The sequence below is a fragment of the Mastomys coucha genome, unplaced genomic scaffold (assembly GCF_008632895.1).
Source record: "Mastomys coucha isolate ucsf_1 unplaced genomic scaffold, UCSF_Mcou_1 pScaffold18, whole genome shotgun sequence".
Taxonomy (NCBI): Eukaryota; Metazoa; Chordata; class Mammalia; order Rodentia; family Muridae; genus Mastomys; species Mastomys coucha.
The window spans coordinates 26430166-26449708 of NW_022196900.1; the positions used below are offsets into that span (position 1 = coordinate 26430166).

At 41.9% G+C, this 19543-nt stretch overlaps 1 protein-coding gene across 6 annotated transcripts in view; it reads right to left on the bottom strand.

Moving 5' to 3' along the window:
- Astn2 (astrotactin 2) overlaps positions 1–19543 on the bottom strand; it is a 1002270-nt gene that overhangs the window by 273330 nt on the left and 709397 nt on the right. For all 6 annotated transcript variants that reach the window (XM_031377658.1, XM_031377656.1, XM_031377657.1 and 3 more), the window contains 3 exons: positions 9711–9835; positions 6148–6252; positions 2604–2783 (listed from right to left, as the gene is read on the bottom strand). In XM_031377658.1, the coding sequence (XP_031233518.1) occupies positions 2604–2783; positions 6148–6252; positions 9711–9835 (410 nt within the window). The remainder of the gene's footprint in view (positions 1–2603; positions 2784–6147; positions 6253–9710; positions 9836–19543) is intronic.

Sequence of the window (19543 nt, forward strand, 5' to 3'; positions counted from 1 at the left end):
GAGAGAGAGAGAGAGAGAGAGAGAGAGAGGAAAAACAGTGAAAATTATTATCTTGGCTTCAGAGAATCTGTATATTCTTCTTGGAGCAAATATAGACCATGAAAGGAGTAAAAGTATATGTAGAATGGAAACCCAGACACAGAAAGCTCTAACATCAAAGTCACCTAGGCCTTGAAGGAGGTGCGGGGGGGGGGGGCAGCGGAGACTTCAGCTGCTCTTTTAGCTTTTCTTCTTCTCCCTTATTTCTTGTAGAAGATTCCATTTTTATTACAAAGAATGGGATAGTTTTCAACAAGGAAACCTAGGCCCTGAGAGCAACCAAGGATGGAGATGGGATGACATTTAGCATCACAGTAGCATCCCAGGCCCCGAATAGGATATGAAGCAAATTAGTTCGGTGGCCACAGCAAGACAGGGTTTTTTATAAACATAACCTAATTGTGTTACTTCAAAGTCCTGAAGCTTATTGCCCTGCTTAATGATGCGTCACGTTATTTATAGGGTGGTACAATGAGACTTCTATTGATTTAATGCACTTCCTTAAAGACTGCCATTGTCATAGCCATAAAATCGAGCTATTCCCTGACAACTCAATTATGTCCTCTGAGCCTATAAACTAACCATGCCCCACACAGTTGCATGCAGGAAGCAGGCAGGAATGCAATCACAGCTAGGGAGGCAGAGCCCCCAAAAGCAGAAAGAAAGGCTAGAGACATGGCCAAGGTAGGTTCAGGGGTTCTATCTCATAGACATAGTCAGCACCTGACAAGCACTAACAAGATGGCAGGAAGCAGCTTCACTTTGCCTTGATATGTGGAGCTATGTGAGTTAGCACGGACTTTCTCTACCCATTGAACCTTAATTTCCACAAGGGCAAACTGGAGAGCTAAGTTCTATGAAGAATCTAAGGGCCACAATGTTCTGTGGTTTGTGTTTATGACTTACGGGCTTCCTGGAGCTGGATTGCTATGTCCTATGGAGAAGGTGCAAGTAGGCTTGTATCATCAATCCTCACCTTTTGTAATCAAGAGCCTTTTATTTCACAATTAATTGATATCAATAATATTAACTATAACAGAAAGTAGTATAATATAGCTGGAAAAAAGGGAAGGAAGGAAAAGGGGAGGAAAGGAAAGGAAAGGAAAGGAAGGGAAAGGAAAGGAAAGGAAAGGAAAGGAAAGGAAAGGAAAGGAAAGGAAAGGAAAGGAAAGGAAAGGAAGGGAAGGGAAGGGAAGGGAAGGGAAGGGAAAGGAAAGGAAAGGAAGGGAAAGGAAAGGAAAAGAAAGGAAAGGAAAGGAAGGGAAGGGAAGGGAAGGGAAGGGAAGGGAAGGGAAGGGAAGGGAAGGGAAGGGAAAGGAAGGGAATGGAAAGAAAGAAGAAAATGGCTTTTGTAGGTAGACAGTTCCAACTGTGATTCCCAACATCGGCTCTGCTATTCATCAGTTGTGTTTCTATGGACACTTGACTCAGCATGATTGAGACTTGGTTTCTCAACTGTTAGACTCCATTTCTCAAGTATACTGATGTATCATTGTGTGCTGTCTAAGAGATATTTCAGTGGTTAAAATGCTTGCTGTATAATTAGGAAGCATGGGGACCAGAGTTTGGATTCCTGGTACCTATATAAATGCTAGGCAGGTATATCAGGCTGCTAATAATCCAGCACTGAGAGGGTAGAAAACAGGAGGTGCCCTAGTAAGTTGGCTAATAAAATTAGCTGGTTCAAATGAGAGATGTTGCCTTGATGGATAAGATGAAAATGGTCAAAAACTCCTCATGTTACCTTTGGGCCTCCATACATGAATACACCTATACACTTACGCTGGCATACATTTATACTTATGTGAAGAAACATACACCACACACACACACACACACACACACACACACACACACACACACAGAGTAAAATACAACCTTACAAACATGTGATATTTCCAGCTTTGTAAAATGCCAGTCTGTACATCACCTCCCCGTTTATATGTGGTAGGTACATCGGAACAGTTATTGAAGTGTACATTTCACAGGAAGGGAACATTGAGGACACAAGGGAATGACTTTCCAAATGTCAGTGTCAGAGATTACTCCTCTGCACTAGACCACCTTAGGCTGAAGGAAATAAAAAATTGTTGACAGCTAAGAGAGCAGGGAAATTGAAGATGTGGCTACTCTCCATGAGACTAACAGCCCCTCTGTGGAGGGGAGGGACACATGATATTGTCTTCTGGGACTTGAGGAGTAGGAGTAACAGTTCTTCCTGGCCTCTCCCAAGAAGCCCAAAGAGAAGGCATCATGAGATACCACTCCCTATCCTCTGACTTTATCTTTGGCAAATGTTTCAAGGGGAAAGCATGTTTAAAACCCAAATAAAACAAAACCAGCCACTAGTATAAGAAAAGAGTTCTAATACTTGAATGAAAGAATCTCGAGGCAGCATGTTCCCTCACCTTGACCATCGTGAAGTGAAACTCAGAAAGCCGGGGAATCGCCACAGCCTACTCAGCTCACAGATAGGAGAAAACGACTCTGGTGTTTCATCACTTGCCGTTCCTCTACACCACCTCTGGCCATCACCTCCAACAAGCCCCTCCCCTGAGGCTTACCTTTCTGATACTGGAGCCACAGCTGCTGCTGGACCTTCTTGCTGGGAAAATGGATGATGCAGGTGAGCTCAGAACCATACAGAGCCTCTGCGATGTAATGGGAGCCATAGTGTTGGATGAAGGACAGCAGCTCATCCCTACTGCTCTCTTTGGTCAGGATCTTTAGCACATTGGTGAAGCCTGGAGGGAGAGGGGGACGTGTTAAGTGCTTGGATGTCAGAACTTGGTGGCTAAAACATTGTGTTCCCTTAAGGGCTCTTCTCAGCTAGGATATGTGGCCTTCACTCTTATCACAGTGGCAGCTGGCTGTCATCTCTAGCCTTATATGCTTATAGCAAAGGCTCACTTTCACTACCAGATAAGGTGATATAGTAGAAACCTTCAGAAGAAGACTTCCCAACCTACATGATGGTCACTTAAGGACACAACCCGAAAGTTGAGATGAGGCCTATGATTGAACAGCTAATGTAGACCAGGGGAGACCCTTAAATGCTTTTCTTCTCTTAATCCAAACACTACAATGTTGACCACCACATCCCCAATTAACCTAATGAGAAGCCACAGCTTAAAAGACTATATGTAACACATTGTGGCTCTCCAGCTAACAGAGCTTATACCAAACTGATTCAAGCTTATAACAACTAAATCAGAAAGACTCAAACACTGTTTTCTTTTTATTCCAAGTAAATTGCCTGGAATCTCTTTGCTGCACTTGTCCCAGCTCAGTGCAGATTCCATACCTGTTCTAGCTTCTTGCTACCTCATCTTCCTTTCCACCTTCGCTCTTGTTTCCTGAGACAGTGGATGCTTCTCTCTATTGAGATTGCCATGGAGTTTGCTGGCTGCTTGTTGTACTACCACAGTAGACTGCTCAGCCTGCTGGACCTAGGATAGGACTGGCAGAGGTGTGACCCAGGAGCTGCTGTTCTTCATTCACTCTTCTTGTTTTCCCAAAGCCTTCAAGCACTCCCTTACCACTTAGCTACTATCCAATTCTCACCACAGCAACCAACACAGCTTTGGTATGGGAAACACCTTGGAAGACTTCAGAAGGAGTAATGACGCTCAGAACACACTACCTTCATATTCAAGCTCAGAGCCTTTAGAGAACAGCAAATGCCCGGAAGGGCTCTCAGTGAAGCAGATCCCCATCTACATTGAAGGCTAAATCATCTAGAATCCATGCAGCTGTTATGAATTCTCTCTCCAGATATCCCATAAACTGGAAGAGGTTGCAGCACTCTGCAGTTTAGATTTGAGTTGACTCTACAAGTGAAGCCCAGACAAATGCTGTTCCTGGCCGTTGTCACCATTTGTTCTTCTTGGCATTATTTCCTCTTTGTCTAAAACAGACTATGCCCCACCTCCTTAAATGTTCTTGTCCTCCTGCCTGCCACTAGATAATATCCTATGATTATATCACGGCCTTCAGGAATGCCTGGGCCATCTCCTATTTCCTAATTTGTACTCAGTGAAGCCTGGGCTTTCATTCTTTCTTTCCTTTTCTTTCTTTCTTTTTTCTTTCTTTTTGTTTGTTTTTCAAGACAGGGTTTCTCTGCCCTGGCTATCCTGGAACTCACTCTGTAGACCAGGCTGGCCTCGAACTCACGAATTTGCCTGCTTCTGTGTGCACCAACACTGCTCCGAGAAGCCTGAGCTTTCTATCACCAGTTCTTCTTTTATATACTCGCTGCACCCCAAGACTACACTATCCCCATACATGAATTTACCCCTTCCCAAGACACACCCATGTTTAAAGATACTATGAAGTCACCCTTTTCTTAGAAGCCTATTCCTGTGTGGAACACATACCTCCTTTTGCTCTCCCCCAACCCCACACTCTGAAGGATTACCAGTTTTACAGTTAGAAGGCCTCCGTATCTGTCTCTAAATTGACAAATGCATTTTGCCTGTGCCCACCCCTGCCAGGCACCCCACAGTTCCTGGAGTCCAACAAATACCAGCCATCGTTATTATAAAAACACCCATTGCCACATCAAAGTGCAAGCACCTCTCCAACATTGAAAATGAGCTCCAATTTGCCAACATTTGATTTACAAGGAGCTTCCAGGAACATCATTACTGATTAATTAAAGCAGGTACACCTTTGTAGTTCTAACAGGAACATCACAGTTATATTCACAAGTGCAGGGTGAGGGGGTGGAAGGGAAACAGAAATAGGACTCAAAGAAAGGGTGCTTGATTAGAACAACCTTTCTCCATCAACCTGTTAACTCATGCAACTGGGTAATTAATACAGTGGGATTAATAATGAGATGGCTTCTGTTAAGTAATAAATGACAATGCCTTGGAGATGCCCTATGGCTCTTTAGCTAGGCAGACAAAAATACAATCAACGTGCCTGCTCTGTTTTCTCTTCTGGCACTGACTGGCTGTGTGACCTTGGGTTGGTTGCTTAACCTCTTTGACCTCCCGTTTCTTTATCTGATGACGGATATGTTAGATTATTACTTTCCTTGTGGGACTGCAGCAAGTCACAAGACATGAAACATTATAACATGCTTGACAGACATCAGCAACAATTACAGTTTGTATTTCCCCAAGGGTAAAGTCCTTCCAGCTCCAAGATGAAAGAGCCCCATTTTGCTGATGACTAAAGAAGTACTGAAAAAAAAAGTAATGAAAGAGAAAAGAACTCAAGAAATAATTAGGGGGCACACTGACAATAAGCCAGGGACGGTGTTGTCAGAACCAGAGTAGAAAACCCCCAGCTAGGTGTCCTCTTTCCAGGCAGCATTATTTAATACCATATTCTCCAGTTCTCATTTATCTTATTTGATCAACCATGGATACCAACAATGACACTCTGTTAGTTTCTGGAGACATTGGGATAAACAGATTCCATACCCTGGCTTCAATTCTCCTGTAGACAGACATGATTCAGATACAAATTAGGTACTTTGGTAGTACTTCTCTGGAAGTATTCCAATACCTGGGATTTCTTGCCTTTTTACATTTATTCTTTTTATTGTTTTAGAATGGAGAGTGGAGGAGGCACCAAAGAGTTTAGTGTGTATAACCCAGGCAGGGAGAATGAAGCAGAAGGTACAGCAAGTATAAGGTCATGAACAAAGAAGTCCCATCTAAAAAACTAAAAATTACACTCCCTGCTGGAGCTCAGAGCTCACATGGATAAAGAATGATGGATGCAGGTGCATATGGTGATAAAGAGTGTAACTATATGTTATTGCCATGATGGTCAAGGAAGGAAATGGAGAACTGAGGAGAGAAGAGGTGCAATCTCAAGCCAGACACACTTCTGGAAAACAAATATTGCTTAGGTTACCATTTCTATCCCTTCTGTGGTCATACTTTTTCACCATGCTCAGACATTTCTTCTAGGAAGCTCTTTCTGTGTCATACTGTCTCATTGTTTTATTGTCCCCACCACAGTGTGCCAATGTCACTGCATGCTATGTTGTGCTTCCTAGCTGCTCTTTCATGATTTAGTGCCAGCCAGGGTTTAGGGCATGTGTTGTGTGATGGTAGTTCCTTTGGTTGCCAGCTGGGCAGTAGTCCTCACCTGCCGAGAGGGTGATGGTACTCAGCTTCACACGATAGAGGTTGCTCCGGACACGCCACTGTTGTACCATGGGGTAACCCATGGCCTCATCATACCTGATGTCTCCTAGAGGGAGAAATAAGATGACCACATGAGTTTAGATTGAAGAATACTTAGAACAGTGCACACCCCACAGTACTGGGCTCTGCTTTACTGGCCACCTCTAGAAATTGAGAAGAAGCGTGATTGGTCCTGACTCTTGCTTTTGTTAGAACTGACCACTTTACCAGCTCTGTACCACCAGGTGTTTTAGCCATATCTCTGTGTTTCTCTTCAGCTTCTATTGCCCCTCTACCTTACATGCAAATGGTCAAATTTGTATCTCACTTACCCAAGGCCATTTGCAACTTATCATGTCTCAGATTTTCCATTTGACATGTAACTATTCTTTGTTGTCTTATCTCAGGGGTGTAATGTGAGACTTGAATATAATAGAGTTTAAGAAAGTTCTTTTTAGAAAAGAGAAATTCTGTGCCTGTAGGTCTGTAGACCTGTAGTGGACAGGGGCATATTTTCTTTTTTTTAAGACCATTTGTTTTACTGTACTGCATGCAGCTGATTTTTACACTGAAGATCAGAGCTAAACAGTTATAACAGAGACCTCTTGAAAAATGCCTATATGTACTATATACCCATCCCTTAGTGCTTGCTGCCCCTGCTGTAGACCATTGGTTGTTAATATGGGAGTTTATAAGCACTATGTGGCAAACCTGTACATCTACATAAATTTTCCCAATTCAAATAAATGAGAAATATTGGCTAAACAAACTAAACTTTTTAAAATCTTCACCATATTATAATAAAATACATTATAAGGCTTTATGAAGATGTTGCTATTCATGGAGGCTTCTTTATATAGAGGGATCATTAAGAATGCAAGTTCCACAGAATACATTACAGAAATCACAGGTATTGTAGTGATGCAATGTAAACAAAGAAGAAATACAACAAACATGCTGACAAGCAGTTAACACTGGGTAACAGATCAGGACAAAAAAATACTGCTTTCTGATTTGTATCTATCTCCATATTTTAACATTTCCACCCAAAGCTCTGCATTCTCTCTTTTTCATAATCATGAAAAAATGCATTAAAAATAAATGCTAGTCATGTTATCAGTTATTAGTGTTGTTATGTATTTGTGCTTTCCTGTGCCTCTGCAAATAGCAAGCACAGTTTGTATCCTTTTCTCCTGTCCCCTGGTGAGGAGGCACTTAAAGAGATATTTGATACGGAGATTAAAATGAGAATCTCATTGGAACAAATGATTTCTTCCTGGACATTTATGTAGTATTAAAGTTGTCCATTATTGTCAACTGTTTTTTTTCTCCATCTTTAGCCTTTTCAGGAAAAATATAATTTTAGATCCTTTCATTTTCAAGTAAAATATTTATGATCTCCTAAGATATGTCCACTGAAGTAAGAATGTTTAGTTATAAATATGTCCTGTTTATCTGCTCTGTCTTGCCTATGCTCCTTATATGATGCTAGGGAGGAAAAAGAGATTGGATAGAAGGAGAAAAGAGAAGACTGTGCTCCTGACACAGGGCAGAGAAATTAGTATACTCAAGGAGTCCCTGACACTGGGCTCCAGGCAGCTTCTTTTCCCTGTCCCATCTGCTACTACCTGTCCATGTTCACGTAGTCCATGTGCTGTTCAGTTCACCCTGTCCATGTGCTGTAGTATGCAGAGTAGCGGATAATCAACAATGGGGCCTCCCCTCTGACACAAGAAAGCTGAACATTCTGATGTGGGCTGTTAAAAGAACCCTTTTCTTGTGTGATGTAGTGCTCAAAAGCATGGTGGTACCTTATGCATATCAAACAATTTATCAAACTATCTTCACTACTTCTCATTCTATCCTGGGCCTCCCTCATAAGTAGCCATTATTCTATCCCTCATTTCACATCTGGAATATAAACTTATATAGTAGAAGATTGGGTTCTTGATATCAAGGCCAGGGACTCTATTGTTTGCAATTCTCCTACAGAGTGCAGAATGGATCTCAGCATACAGTTGGGCTTTTATAATTTCCTAGCTGGAATGCTTTCTCTGTATTCCCTGGTTCTCTCTCTACCTACCCTCATACTCTGTGTATAGTTCCCTACTTGTGGAAAGAAGATGAGATGAAACTCTGGGAGAGAGGATGACTTTGCCTCGGTAATTATATTTAAAGATTTATTTTTAGTTTATGCGTGTGGGTTTTTGTATGCAATGTATGTCTGTGAATGATGTGTGCAGTGCTGGAAGAGCATATTGGATGCCCTGAAACTGGAGTTAGAGATGGTTGTGAACCATCATGTAGGTGCTAGAAAACAGACCCTGGCCATCTGCAAGCATAGACAGTGCTTTTAACCACTGAGGGATTACTACTGCCTTTGGTAATTAAAAAAAAAAATCCCATCCCTTGAATTAGAGCAAATATAGTAATTCCTTCCCTGAGCCAATACATAGAGTTATAACAATATGTATAATTACAAAAGAACCATGGTAAATCAAAAAAATATTATATACATGATCTTTATTCTTTACCATATTTTTGATAAAAAATACTGCTATTATATTCCTGTTGCAAAGGTGGACACTGTCCAAGAATACACAACAATCAATGATGGGTCAGGGACTTTATAACATTTTCCTATGGACCATATGAAGAAATGGCAGTTCTTACAAATGGTGAGCCTCCCTTAAGGGAGTTTTCCAAAGAGACCTATATCTCAAGAAGATTATAATAGACTAGACCTGATGCCCAATCAGCGGAAAGAATTCAACTAGGAAACTCTATGTCACTTAGAATTTCTTTGATCATAGGAAGGGGAAAATTAAGGAAAGCATAGAAGTCTTTAACACACTTTACAGAAGGGTTTTCATCTGCAGGTTCATTTGATCTCAATCTTCTTTGAAGTGGGACAAGTCTGGGAGGTAGTATAAGATAATACAGAAGGCATCCATTTTGGAGTCCAGACTAATTAGGCTTAGTCCTTGATAATAATTTATGCTGTAGCTCTGCAACCTTGGGAGAGTATATGGCTCCCTTAATCATCTGAAGGCAGAATAGCAACACTCTTGCAGGATCATGTTGACTGAAAAACAGAAAAGACCTTGCCTCCCAAGAACGCCTTCTATTCATGTGGGGTCTTCTCTGTCAATAACATTTTACAGAAAAAAGCTCGTGGTAGTTAGAGCTTTTGCTCTTTGTCACTCAGAACTTTTGAGTGATGGAAGTGTCTGTCACATTGCAGTGTAATTCCTGTGGGACATTCCTCTAATTGTCAGGATTCAATCATCCTCAAGAGTGGCCATTGTGGCCATTGTACACTACTCAATTATTATATCACCAAGGTAGAATCCAGGTCCTTGTGTCTTAGAGAATCAACCCAAACCCAAGAAAGAGGTAGCAGAATAACTGGAAGACAATAAGGAAGATAAGAAACACACCCTGGGTAGAGGCAGAAAATTCTGGCACCTCAGAAGAATGGCTGTGAGTCAGTGAGTCTGCAGAGGTCTGAAATGTGCATCTTACCTGTGAGAAGCTGAAGGTCTGGGAGGGGCTCAGAGAGAACTCCCCGGCATTGCTCTTCCACTGGCAGCGGGATTACCAACAGCCCATCTGCCAGCTGGGGAAAGTCCTTGATGAAGTTGTTCTCCCTGTGGGGTAGAGCAAAGAGATTGCAGAGCAGAGGAAGGGAACATGGCAATGGTGGGGCAGGAAGGTAGGAACCTTGTCAGAACAGGTTGGGTGGCCTCCATGTAATGCTAGCTTTCTGAATCATAGCTCTGAGAGCACAGCGCTGACCATAGGGTACAGAAAGCAGGCAGGCTGGGCGTCAAAACCTGGAGCATCCACTGACATTCTGTTTCTCTTACAACCAGAGCTTCCCTCTCCTTTAAATGAGGCTTAGATCTCAGGGCTGCTGTAAACACTTAATGGGATCAAGCTGCCAATTGTTTAAGACATCCTCTGAGGCTCTATAAACTATATATTTGGCTGCTAAGCATCCCTTTGCATAAGCAATGACAGGGGGTAAACCTGGATGTGAGAGAACTGAGCATCAAACAGTGTTTGAAGCAGGAAACAAAGCTAAGCTGAAGAAAAGAAAGCTCAAAAAACTGCATGTGTGTTAAGGTAGAAGGAATTCTGGAGATAATTTGGCTCAGACCAATCTGGAAGACTGAGGTCTTAAGGAATGGAATATCTTGTTTAACAACTACCAGCAGATCAGATACAAACCTAGATCTCTTTGCTCCCAGAGTAGTGCTCTTTGCCTTACCCTAACTTCATATGGGTTTGTGTCCAAGTGATCCAGAAGACTAACCCCTAGGTGACCCAGGAATCATGAATCCTGGATAGATATGGTTTAAGAGGACAGTGGTGGCAACACAGATTTCATTATTCTAGACAATAGACTGACCTAAAAATGGAACAGCTAGCCATGGGAGATGGGAAGCTTGCTGACAGGAGGAGAGCGTAAGCAGGAAATGTGTCAGCCAGCTGGCAAGCAGCATATCAAGGGCATTTCCCTATTTAACCTCACTTGTGAGATCACTTCATGTTCAGAGACCCTCAAAGTTAGAAGCACTAATTATAATCTGCAGAGGGAGGAAGAGAGGGAGGGAAATGACAAAAGAGGGAGGCTGTTTATATCTTCCTCTTGCCACCTGGACAGGCACCCTTGAAGTGAAAATCAGAAACAAATACAAAAATACCTGATGTTAAACGAAGCCATTTAAAGCTTGGACTCCAGGCAGTTCAGAAGCAGCCGAGAAACTGCCTACTGGGTCACTTTGTTGTCTTTACTGCATATGCTCACACCATTCCCTAGAGACTTTTGAAGTCTGTTACCACCCGCTCACTTAGTGAAAATGTTTTCTAGGGCTGAGTCCAGAGGAGGTGATATTATCCCCACCTTCAACATCTCCAGCATCACCATCACCTTCTCCATCATTTTCATTGCCATCTCTATTATTATTCATTGCATTCTTAGCTTGCTGGGCACTAGCGAGATACTTTGTATATATCTTGATATTTAATCTTTACTGTGGCTCTTAAGTTACTGCTGTGTGTAAAAAACAGAGAAGTAACAATGAGAGTCTAGGTTGATGACAACAGAGTCTAAAGCCAGGGTTAGCAGAGTCTGGGCCTCTTTTCAGGGAATGCATGCGCACTGGGGTTAGCTTTCTAGCTGCTCTTGCTATATAGCATAGTATTTTGCGTATACCTTACGTCCATCTGTTGAGTCACATGGTCTGCTAATCTGGGAGCTACCAACAGCACTGGGCATAGAGAAATCAGCTTTCCAGGTAATGGAAATACTTCACTCAAGGTAAGAGCAGTGAGGTGGTTGCAGGAGCTACAGATCTTTCCTCAAATGTGCAGTAAAATGGAAGCATGTAATAGGCTGGTCACATAATCCTGAGTTGAGTACTATAGACAGAATGACCAATTTTGTCCCTTGTCCCCCCAGTTCTTCCCAACCTGGTAAGAGAGAAACATTGGTTATACAGTACAACCAATAAGCTCCTTGTAAGGCATTCTGGTTGGTCTGTAAGAAAGCCTTCATCATGTGACCCACAAGTACTTGATTTATTGGTAGGAGAAACTAATTTTAATGGTTCTGAATGCTGGGCTCCAGGTATTCCTACGTGATAGCCTACTAGAGTACTCAGAGGCAAAGCTCATAAACTTCAATTTTCTCATCTGTAATACAAGGATCATATACTTTTCCTGCTTTGTTATAGAGGAAGAGTAGAAATGACTTTCTTTAGCATATACTGTCTGTCAGGCACCCTGGCAAGGACTTTACCCAACTGGATGAAGTAGGTGCTGTTAAATCCCCCAGGGTAGAGATGAAAACTTTATTTTAAAAGAACGTTTACAACTCAAGGCCATAACATTGTAGGTGTGAGGTCCTAGGTAGTGAGGTCACAGACTCCATACATCTTATCTCAGTAAGGTCAGGGCTCAGAAAGTCCTGCCCTGGGATGGACAGACTGAAGTCCTCAGGGTCATAACATGTCATTGCTTGAGATTCCCAGATTCTAAGCAGGTCTTGGCAGAGAAAAGGACCTGTGGCATCTTACAGCCTGAGTGCTTGCAGAGGCTCTGTTCTCATTGAGAGCTGAAAAGTTCTGACCCTGAGGTGGGCACAACCTCATTCTTCTACTTAAACCATAGGGGGAAGGTGGCTCTGCAAGGTACCAAGTGTCCTCCCGTGATTTACAGTTTGAGCACATTTGGTAGTCAGGCTTCGGAGGGACATTTACTTCTTTAGGGTGGGAGGTTTTCTCTATGCCCAGCAACGTCTGTACATGTTTTTAAAACAGCAGAAGAGGAAATAAGATACCGACTATTACCCATCATTTCCTCCTCCAATCCCTGTGCTCCAAGTCAGTCTGCTCACATCTGATATCAATGGACAACAGAAAGATGTACATGGACAATCCCAAGTGGCAGGAACATGGCTTAAAGTGCCTCTTCTCCCATAAATATTTCCCTCTGAGTTCCAGAAAGTAACATGATGAAGATCATGAGAAGAAGAAGAAGAAGAAGAAGAAGAAGAAGAAGAAGAAGAAGAAGAAGAAGAAGAAGAAGAAGAAGAAGAAGAAGAAGAAGAAGAAGAAGAAGAAGTCAGGTGGCATAGAAAGCTAAGAATGAGGCACAGTGCCAAAGATGAAGCGCAGAATTACAGGACAGCCACTCTTTTTCTGCCAATAAATCCATTCCTGGCTACAGTCCTGCATGGCCTCGGCCAGCAGAGGGCGCCCAGGACCTTCACATCAGCGTGCTCTTGGCTGAGGTAAAATACAGATGGGGGAAAATAGCCTTGGGAAAGTTCTGCTGGGAAGAGAGAACCCTAAGATGAATGCTGAGAAAGTCTGAAAGTCCAAGACTGAGGAAGAGAGAGAGACAGAGACAGAGAGGCAGAGACAGACAGGAAAGAGACGCAGAGAGACAGAGAGACACTGAGAGACAGAGAGAGACAGAGAGACAGAGACAGAGAGGCAGAAAGAGAGACACAGAGACACAGAGACACAGAGAGGGACAGACACAGAGAGAGACAAACAGAGACAGACAGGCAGAGACAGAGACAGACAGAGAGAGTTGGCAGTATTAGTCTGATTTTATAGATGAGGAAACAGGTGCTCTAGTTGGGAAGTAACAGTAGCTACAACCCATGCTAACACCTCTGGTTTGTAGCTTGGTGCCTGCACTAAGCAAATTTATGTTCAACTGAGTCCTCACATTCAGGGAATACAGCCAGGATGGGGTCTGCTCTCTTGATCATTGATCATAGCCAGGTGCAATTTTAGAGATGAGAACAAGAAGCACTCATGAGCACAGGCACTCCAGAGCATGCTTTCATGCATGTGTGTTTTTGGGTTTGATCGTTTATGTCTATCCATATATATCATATACGTGAATAATGTTATTTCAGTTAGCTACAGGGCCACCATTTAGACTGATGTCTTCAAAATTCATCCATGTTAAAGTTAAGTCTCAACTGATATTATACAGAAACAACTCAGGAAAAATTTTAAGCATATCCTAGAGCTCTGACATTGAGTGGGTACCATTCTCTCTGCAAATCCGCATGAATTCAAGGCATGTTTTGAGCATCAGAGCTACAGCAGAAGGGGAGTACTGGAGTTTCCTCCATTGAAGAAAACCAAGAAAGAATAAGAATGCTGCATTTCAGTCTAGAGGAATAAGGGTGATGTATTACAGTCTAGAGGATCCCACACAATCCAGCCCCAGCTGACTCCTGCTGCCCATTCAGGACCAACATTTCCAGGCTGTACTCACTGTCCATTCATGGGACACGCTCCAACTCTACAGCCCTCAGCTGGAATGTGTCCCCTCTGTGTGAGGTTTTTTTTCCTTTTTCTCTGCACCTGGGCAACTTTTGTTCATCACCACTCAGACCACACAACAGGCCACTCCTTTTACAAAAATGACTCAGATTACAAGTCATACACATTTCTTCCAAGAAAGACTTTAAAAATTTTTAGCTGTAGATCCACCCATGGAAAACCTCTATTTCTCACTGTGCTGCAGGCTCCATGTGTCCCCAAACAATGCACAGAGGCGCTCTGAGAGCCAAACTATGAGAATGAGTACAGGTGAGTTAAGTACAGATGCTTGGTGAGTGTCTCTTGAAAACACGGAAGAATCAAAAGATGGCAGCATGCACACAGCCCCTGACCATTGATAGATACTTCTCTGATGTTTCACTGTCTAAAATGTTTCCTCATCAGAGAGTTATTAAAGACTTGAGTCTAGCCTTTCTTTCTACAAGATGATTCAAACTACTTTATTAGACTGACTAACTGATTAAAACTTCATGACAGTGGAGAGTTTGGATGTTAAAATACAGAACTCAATTGTCTTGGGCTATCTTTCTTCACTTCTAAAGCAATTCGTTGGCTATTTGTGTCTTACCTAATGTTTTGCTATCAGGTCAAACCTTCTGGAATACATTATCTTGAATGACCATTAGCTTCCACCAATCCAAAAGCTATGAATGTCATTAGACAACATCTGACATCAATAGCAGAGATTTCCCGCATGTTACTGTAGCCTGCCTTCATGATGTTTCCACCAATGCTTTTGAATAAATGTTGTTATTTGTGATGTTCTTTTTTTTTTTTCTTCCCATAAAAACTTCATGAGACCATCTCCATGTTGGAATATGTTATTTGGAGCAGCCTGAAATTCATGTTCCCAGGCCATGATTGCCCCATTTGGCTTAGGAATATTCATCTCTTATTCCCTTTGAAGTTAGAAGTATTTTGCATCAACAATGCAGATATTGTAGCTTTCATAGAGATTAGACATAGGGGCTGAAGACTGATGAACTGAGGGAGCCAAGTGGGAAAGCATGACTTCCCTAAGCAGCTTACATCAGGCCTCAAGCATTCGTATGGAGGGTTGTTGGGTACATATGGGGGAGAGGGAGCTCAAAAACCACTTTTCCATAATAGTAGTCTAGTGCCTCCAAGTTAGAATAAATCCTTCACATACCCTTTCTCTCCTGTATCTTGTTTGTGAATAGATTCCTGAAGTTGTTGGTATCTGACTATGGAATGTGCAGAGCCTTAGCATTTGTATAGCCACAGATCTAAGATCTATCTAGACAGATCTGTCTGTCTGTCTGTCTGTCTGTCTCAAATCACACATTAGGTTCTGAAGCTCTTGAAGGGTTTTAGACTCAGTTCACCCAGGGTCTGGTTCACATTATTCACCGCAGAGCAGCTACTGACCCATGTACAGAGGTGAGGGCAAATGTCTTTACCCTCCAGTGTCACCTGCAGCTCACCTCTAGGTCTATAAAAAAAAGCTCCAACTATCTTGCTTCCCTTTGATCACCCAGGCTGTCAGGGAAGGACAAGGGAACATCTACATAAATTCTCCCCACCCTTCCACACCTGGCATTCCTCCCTGCCTCCCTATCCCTGTAAGAGTATAGGTGAGGCTGTTTCTTCCCCACCACCACCTACCCACCCACCCCTATTTCCCCACCTCTGGAAGAGCACCTTCTCAGAGGCAAAGGGGAAGGAAGATGTGGTGAAGAACTCTGGAAGGTGAGCAACACTTAGAATAAACAAACAAACAAACAAACAAATAAACAAATAAAATATCTGCCTCACAATTACAAAAAGAAAAGAGAGAGAAAGAGAGTATTGGTGAGTGTTTTGGATACATTAATACATAAGGACCAGCAAGCCAGAAGTATCCTCTCTCAGTTCTTTGGAAATTAGCATTTAAATAGAGGCATTTGGGAGGTGAATCACCCTAGAGTCTGCAGCCTGGTTTTGCTTGGAAAAGGCTGGGAGAAAGCTGGCCTGGAATTTTCAGTTCTTAGGCATGGGACTTTCTGTCTGTCTTTCTGTCTATTCCTAGACTGCTCAGAGCTTTCTAAGAGGGCCCCATAAAACTCCTAGTGCTAATGAGGATATCTACCTTATGTAACCTGTGTCCTATGCCTCACCTCCAAAGGAACAGCATTTCTGCTAAAAGAGAGGAAGCACTTTGGATGAGATGTGGGGTCCTCAGTTTATGTTAAGCAGCCACATGTGGTTCTACCTTGGTTCTGCCACATACAGGATCTGAAGGAACCACTTCCCTTCTATGGAATTGAGAGGACTCATGGTCTGATGAAAATTGTAGCATTTTGACCATTGGGGGCCTATAAATCTGGTGATTAGATAATTATTAATATTGGCTTCACCGCTTTTATCTTGGAGCTTCACCATATCCTGGGAATAGTTTTAAATGGTTCTTTCATGTTCTCGTGCTTAAAGTGTCAGGATGATAGGCCTCACTATGAAGTACTCCCTATTAAGTCCAGGTCAGCATAGAATTTGTAATGCACCTGTGTGAGTAATGGGATTACAGGTGTATGCCATCACATTTGACGTCCTATGATGTCACTCTTAATACTGTCCCTTAAATCAAGTTTTGGGTCAAGGTCTCAATGAACAGTCATGTTTTCATTCAAACTTTCATTCATTAATCAGTTAATCCACTGAGCTCTATTTCAATGAGACACTGGGGATACAAAAATGCCATTCTATATCTGAAGGAGTATGTAACTTATAGACTATAAGGAAACATGCATTAAAAAAATGCTTCATAAGTGTGTGTGTGTGTGTACGTGTGTGTGTGTATGTGTGTGTGTGTATTCCCAAGTTAATGTTTTTGAAAAAAGTTAAAACAAGGCTTTTAAAAAAATCTCTCAATATCGTATTTGTCTGGAATTGCACATACTAAATCAATGCCATCTACCTTTTGGTAGAAGAACAGATACCATCTAGAAAAGGAGGGACTTTGCATCTCAAAGCTTTGTAGTGTCTCAAGCCAGACAGCTCCAAGAGTAAAGACTCATTTTTATATCAAAAACCATGCCTGGCCACCTCAGATCATTGTGTTTTATTTTAACATAGAGACATTGCAGGATATGACCTTAAGGGAGTTCCACTAGACAAGAAAAGAAATAGCCTTTCTTCCTGCCACTAGTGCTTCAAGAAGCTCCTGAAGAAGAAGGATAAAAGAAAGGCCAGAGTTTAATCGAGGATATTCCCAAGACCCTCATTTGGTCTCAGTCTTCTAGAAATGCTGTGTTTCACACATGCACATGAAGGGCAATGGTGATAACCCCACGTCTAAAAGGCACGTAAAAGTTGGTTGAAATTTTTGGTGAACAATGGTGATGGAGTTTTCTTCCCCAGAGTGAGGGCATAATTCGAGGGGTTTGGAAGCCCCTTCACTCCATAAGACAAGTACTCTCATGAGTGCCAAAGTTAGGTGAAGCCCTTTCCTAAGTTTTGACTCACAGGGAGCAGGAGATAAAGCTGTCAAGATTTCTTGCTCCCATGGAGCCAAGGACACTGGAGGAGGCTGAGATTAAACCAAAGAGGATTCCAGCATGCAGAGACATCCGTTGAGTGAGTCTTTCTGAGAGCTTCTCAGATAAAAAATCAAAGTGGCACTTCCTTCAGGGTACTGGCATAGGGCTCTTCTTTATAAGTAGTGTCCTTGTGTTTTCTTAACATACAGTTCTGGCTTCTATGTCAAACCCATACACTTCGCCAGCTATAGCTGTTCTCTCCATGTCTGTTTTCTGGCTCAGATCACAGACTTTCCAGCAGGCTGACTTCAGATTCTGATACAGATCCAACATTTCATAACCATATGCCCTGATTAAGGCCCCATCCCATCTCATAGGACTACAAGAACAACTTGTTAATGATGCTATCTGCATGTAACCATGTTCCCTCCAATTTTTTAACTGTCATGTAACCAGAGTGATTTTCCACAATGATTGTCCCACTGGAACAAATGATACAGCTCAGCAGTAAAAGTGCTAGCCACTAATACTAGCTAGCAACTTGAGTCTGACCACTGGAAAACATGTGGAAGAAGGAAAACACAACTCCCACTACTCCGATGACTTCCCCATGTTCAGGGACACACATGCATGCACGCACACACACACACACACACACACACACACACACACACCAAAATGAAAAAATATTAAAAATACCTTTGGATGCATGTAATAGTGTTTTCATATTCTAGCCTCACCATCACAAATCACCTTACACTGGCCATCTTACAGCAGCACAGACTTAACAGTGGGTCAAAAGACTGGCATGGATTTCTTATCTAAAGCCAAGATACCACCAGGCTGCATTCTTCCCAGTTAATTACCTTGCAGTCTCCAGTACCTCAGGGATATCCGCATTCTCTGTCTTTCTTTTCCATCTTTAGATGTAGTGTTCTTGGCTTGAGAAATCTGATTTTAACTCTTGGCTTTCTTCTACCATAAAGACTCTTCTGATTTCACTGGGCCCAATTGAATCACATGAATAATCTCTCTAATGCTGCTCATCTGCCTAATGCCCATTTTGCCATGTAAGATATTCATGTTTCCAAGGATAAGGAAATGGACATCCTGGAAAGAACTCAAAGATTTCTCCTTGCTTCATCACCCACGAGGACATTGTCAACAGTCCTCTTCTCTGAATTCTCTGACTTGTCACAGCCCTAATTTGAAACCAGCACCAGCGTTTTCATACTATTCTATTGTTCGTGATCATTGACTGTCTCCTTCGTTGGACCATAAGTGCCTGAGGGAAAGAGCCATGTATGTCTCATGAATTGTACTAAGCATCCAAAAAGCTAAAGCAGTCACTGATGCATGCACATGGGAACTCAATATGTACTTACTCAATGAGTGAACAGAGTATCCAGCTGTAGCATATTAACCTCCCTCCAATAGACTGGATTATTCTTTCTTAATCTTTGGCTCTATCTATTCTTTCCATTTTCCCTCCTCTCTCTCTCTTTCTCTTGCTTCTTTTTTCTTGATAACTAAGGAATTTCTAACATAATATATAATAGTAAATGTTATTTTAAAATTCTTTACATTTATATATTAATTTACTCCATGAATTTGAAAATCAGAGAACAACCGTAGAAGTCAGTTCTCCCATGATTCTGAGCAGGAAACTCAGATCCTCATGTTTATCATCTTGCTGACTCCCATGTCTCAGTTTAAAAATTAGTGACTATTGATTACTTACAATATGCTAGTCATTATTCTATGGAGTATTACATGTTTTTTATTTTATATGTAGAGTAAGCAGTATGTTGAGGGGAAAGAGAAGACAGAGCCTAAATGAAATTAAATATTGAATGCTTTAAAAACTGGGATTCGAATGGTGTTACTAGTGAATGTTTAATTTTGTTCATAACTGAAAGGTAAAGGTTGTCTTGTTGAAAATACCAGTGCTGGTTGAATGCCCCATATGCATGCTGACATCAATAACAGCAATGCCCTTTATTGAATG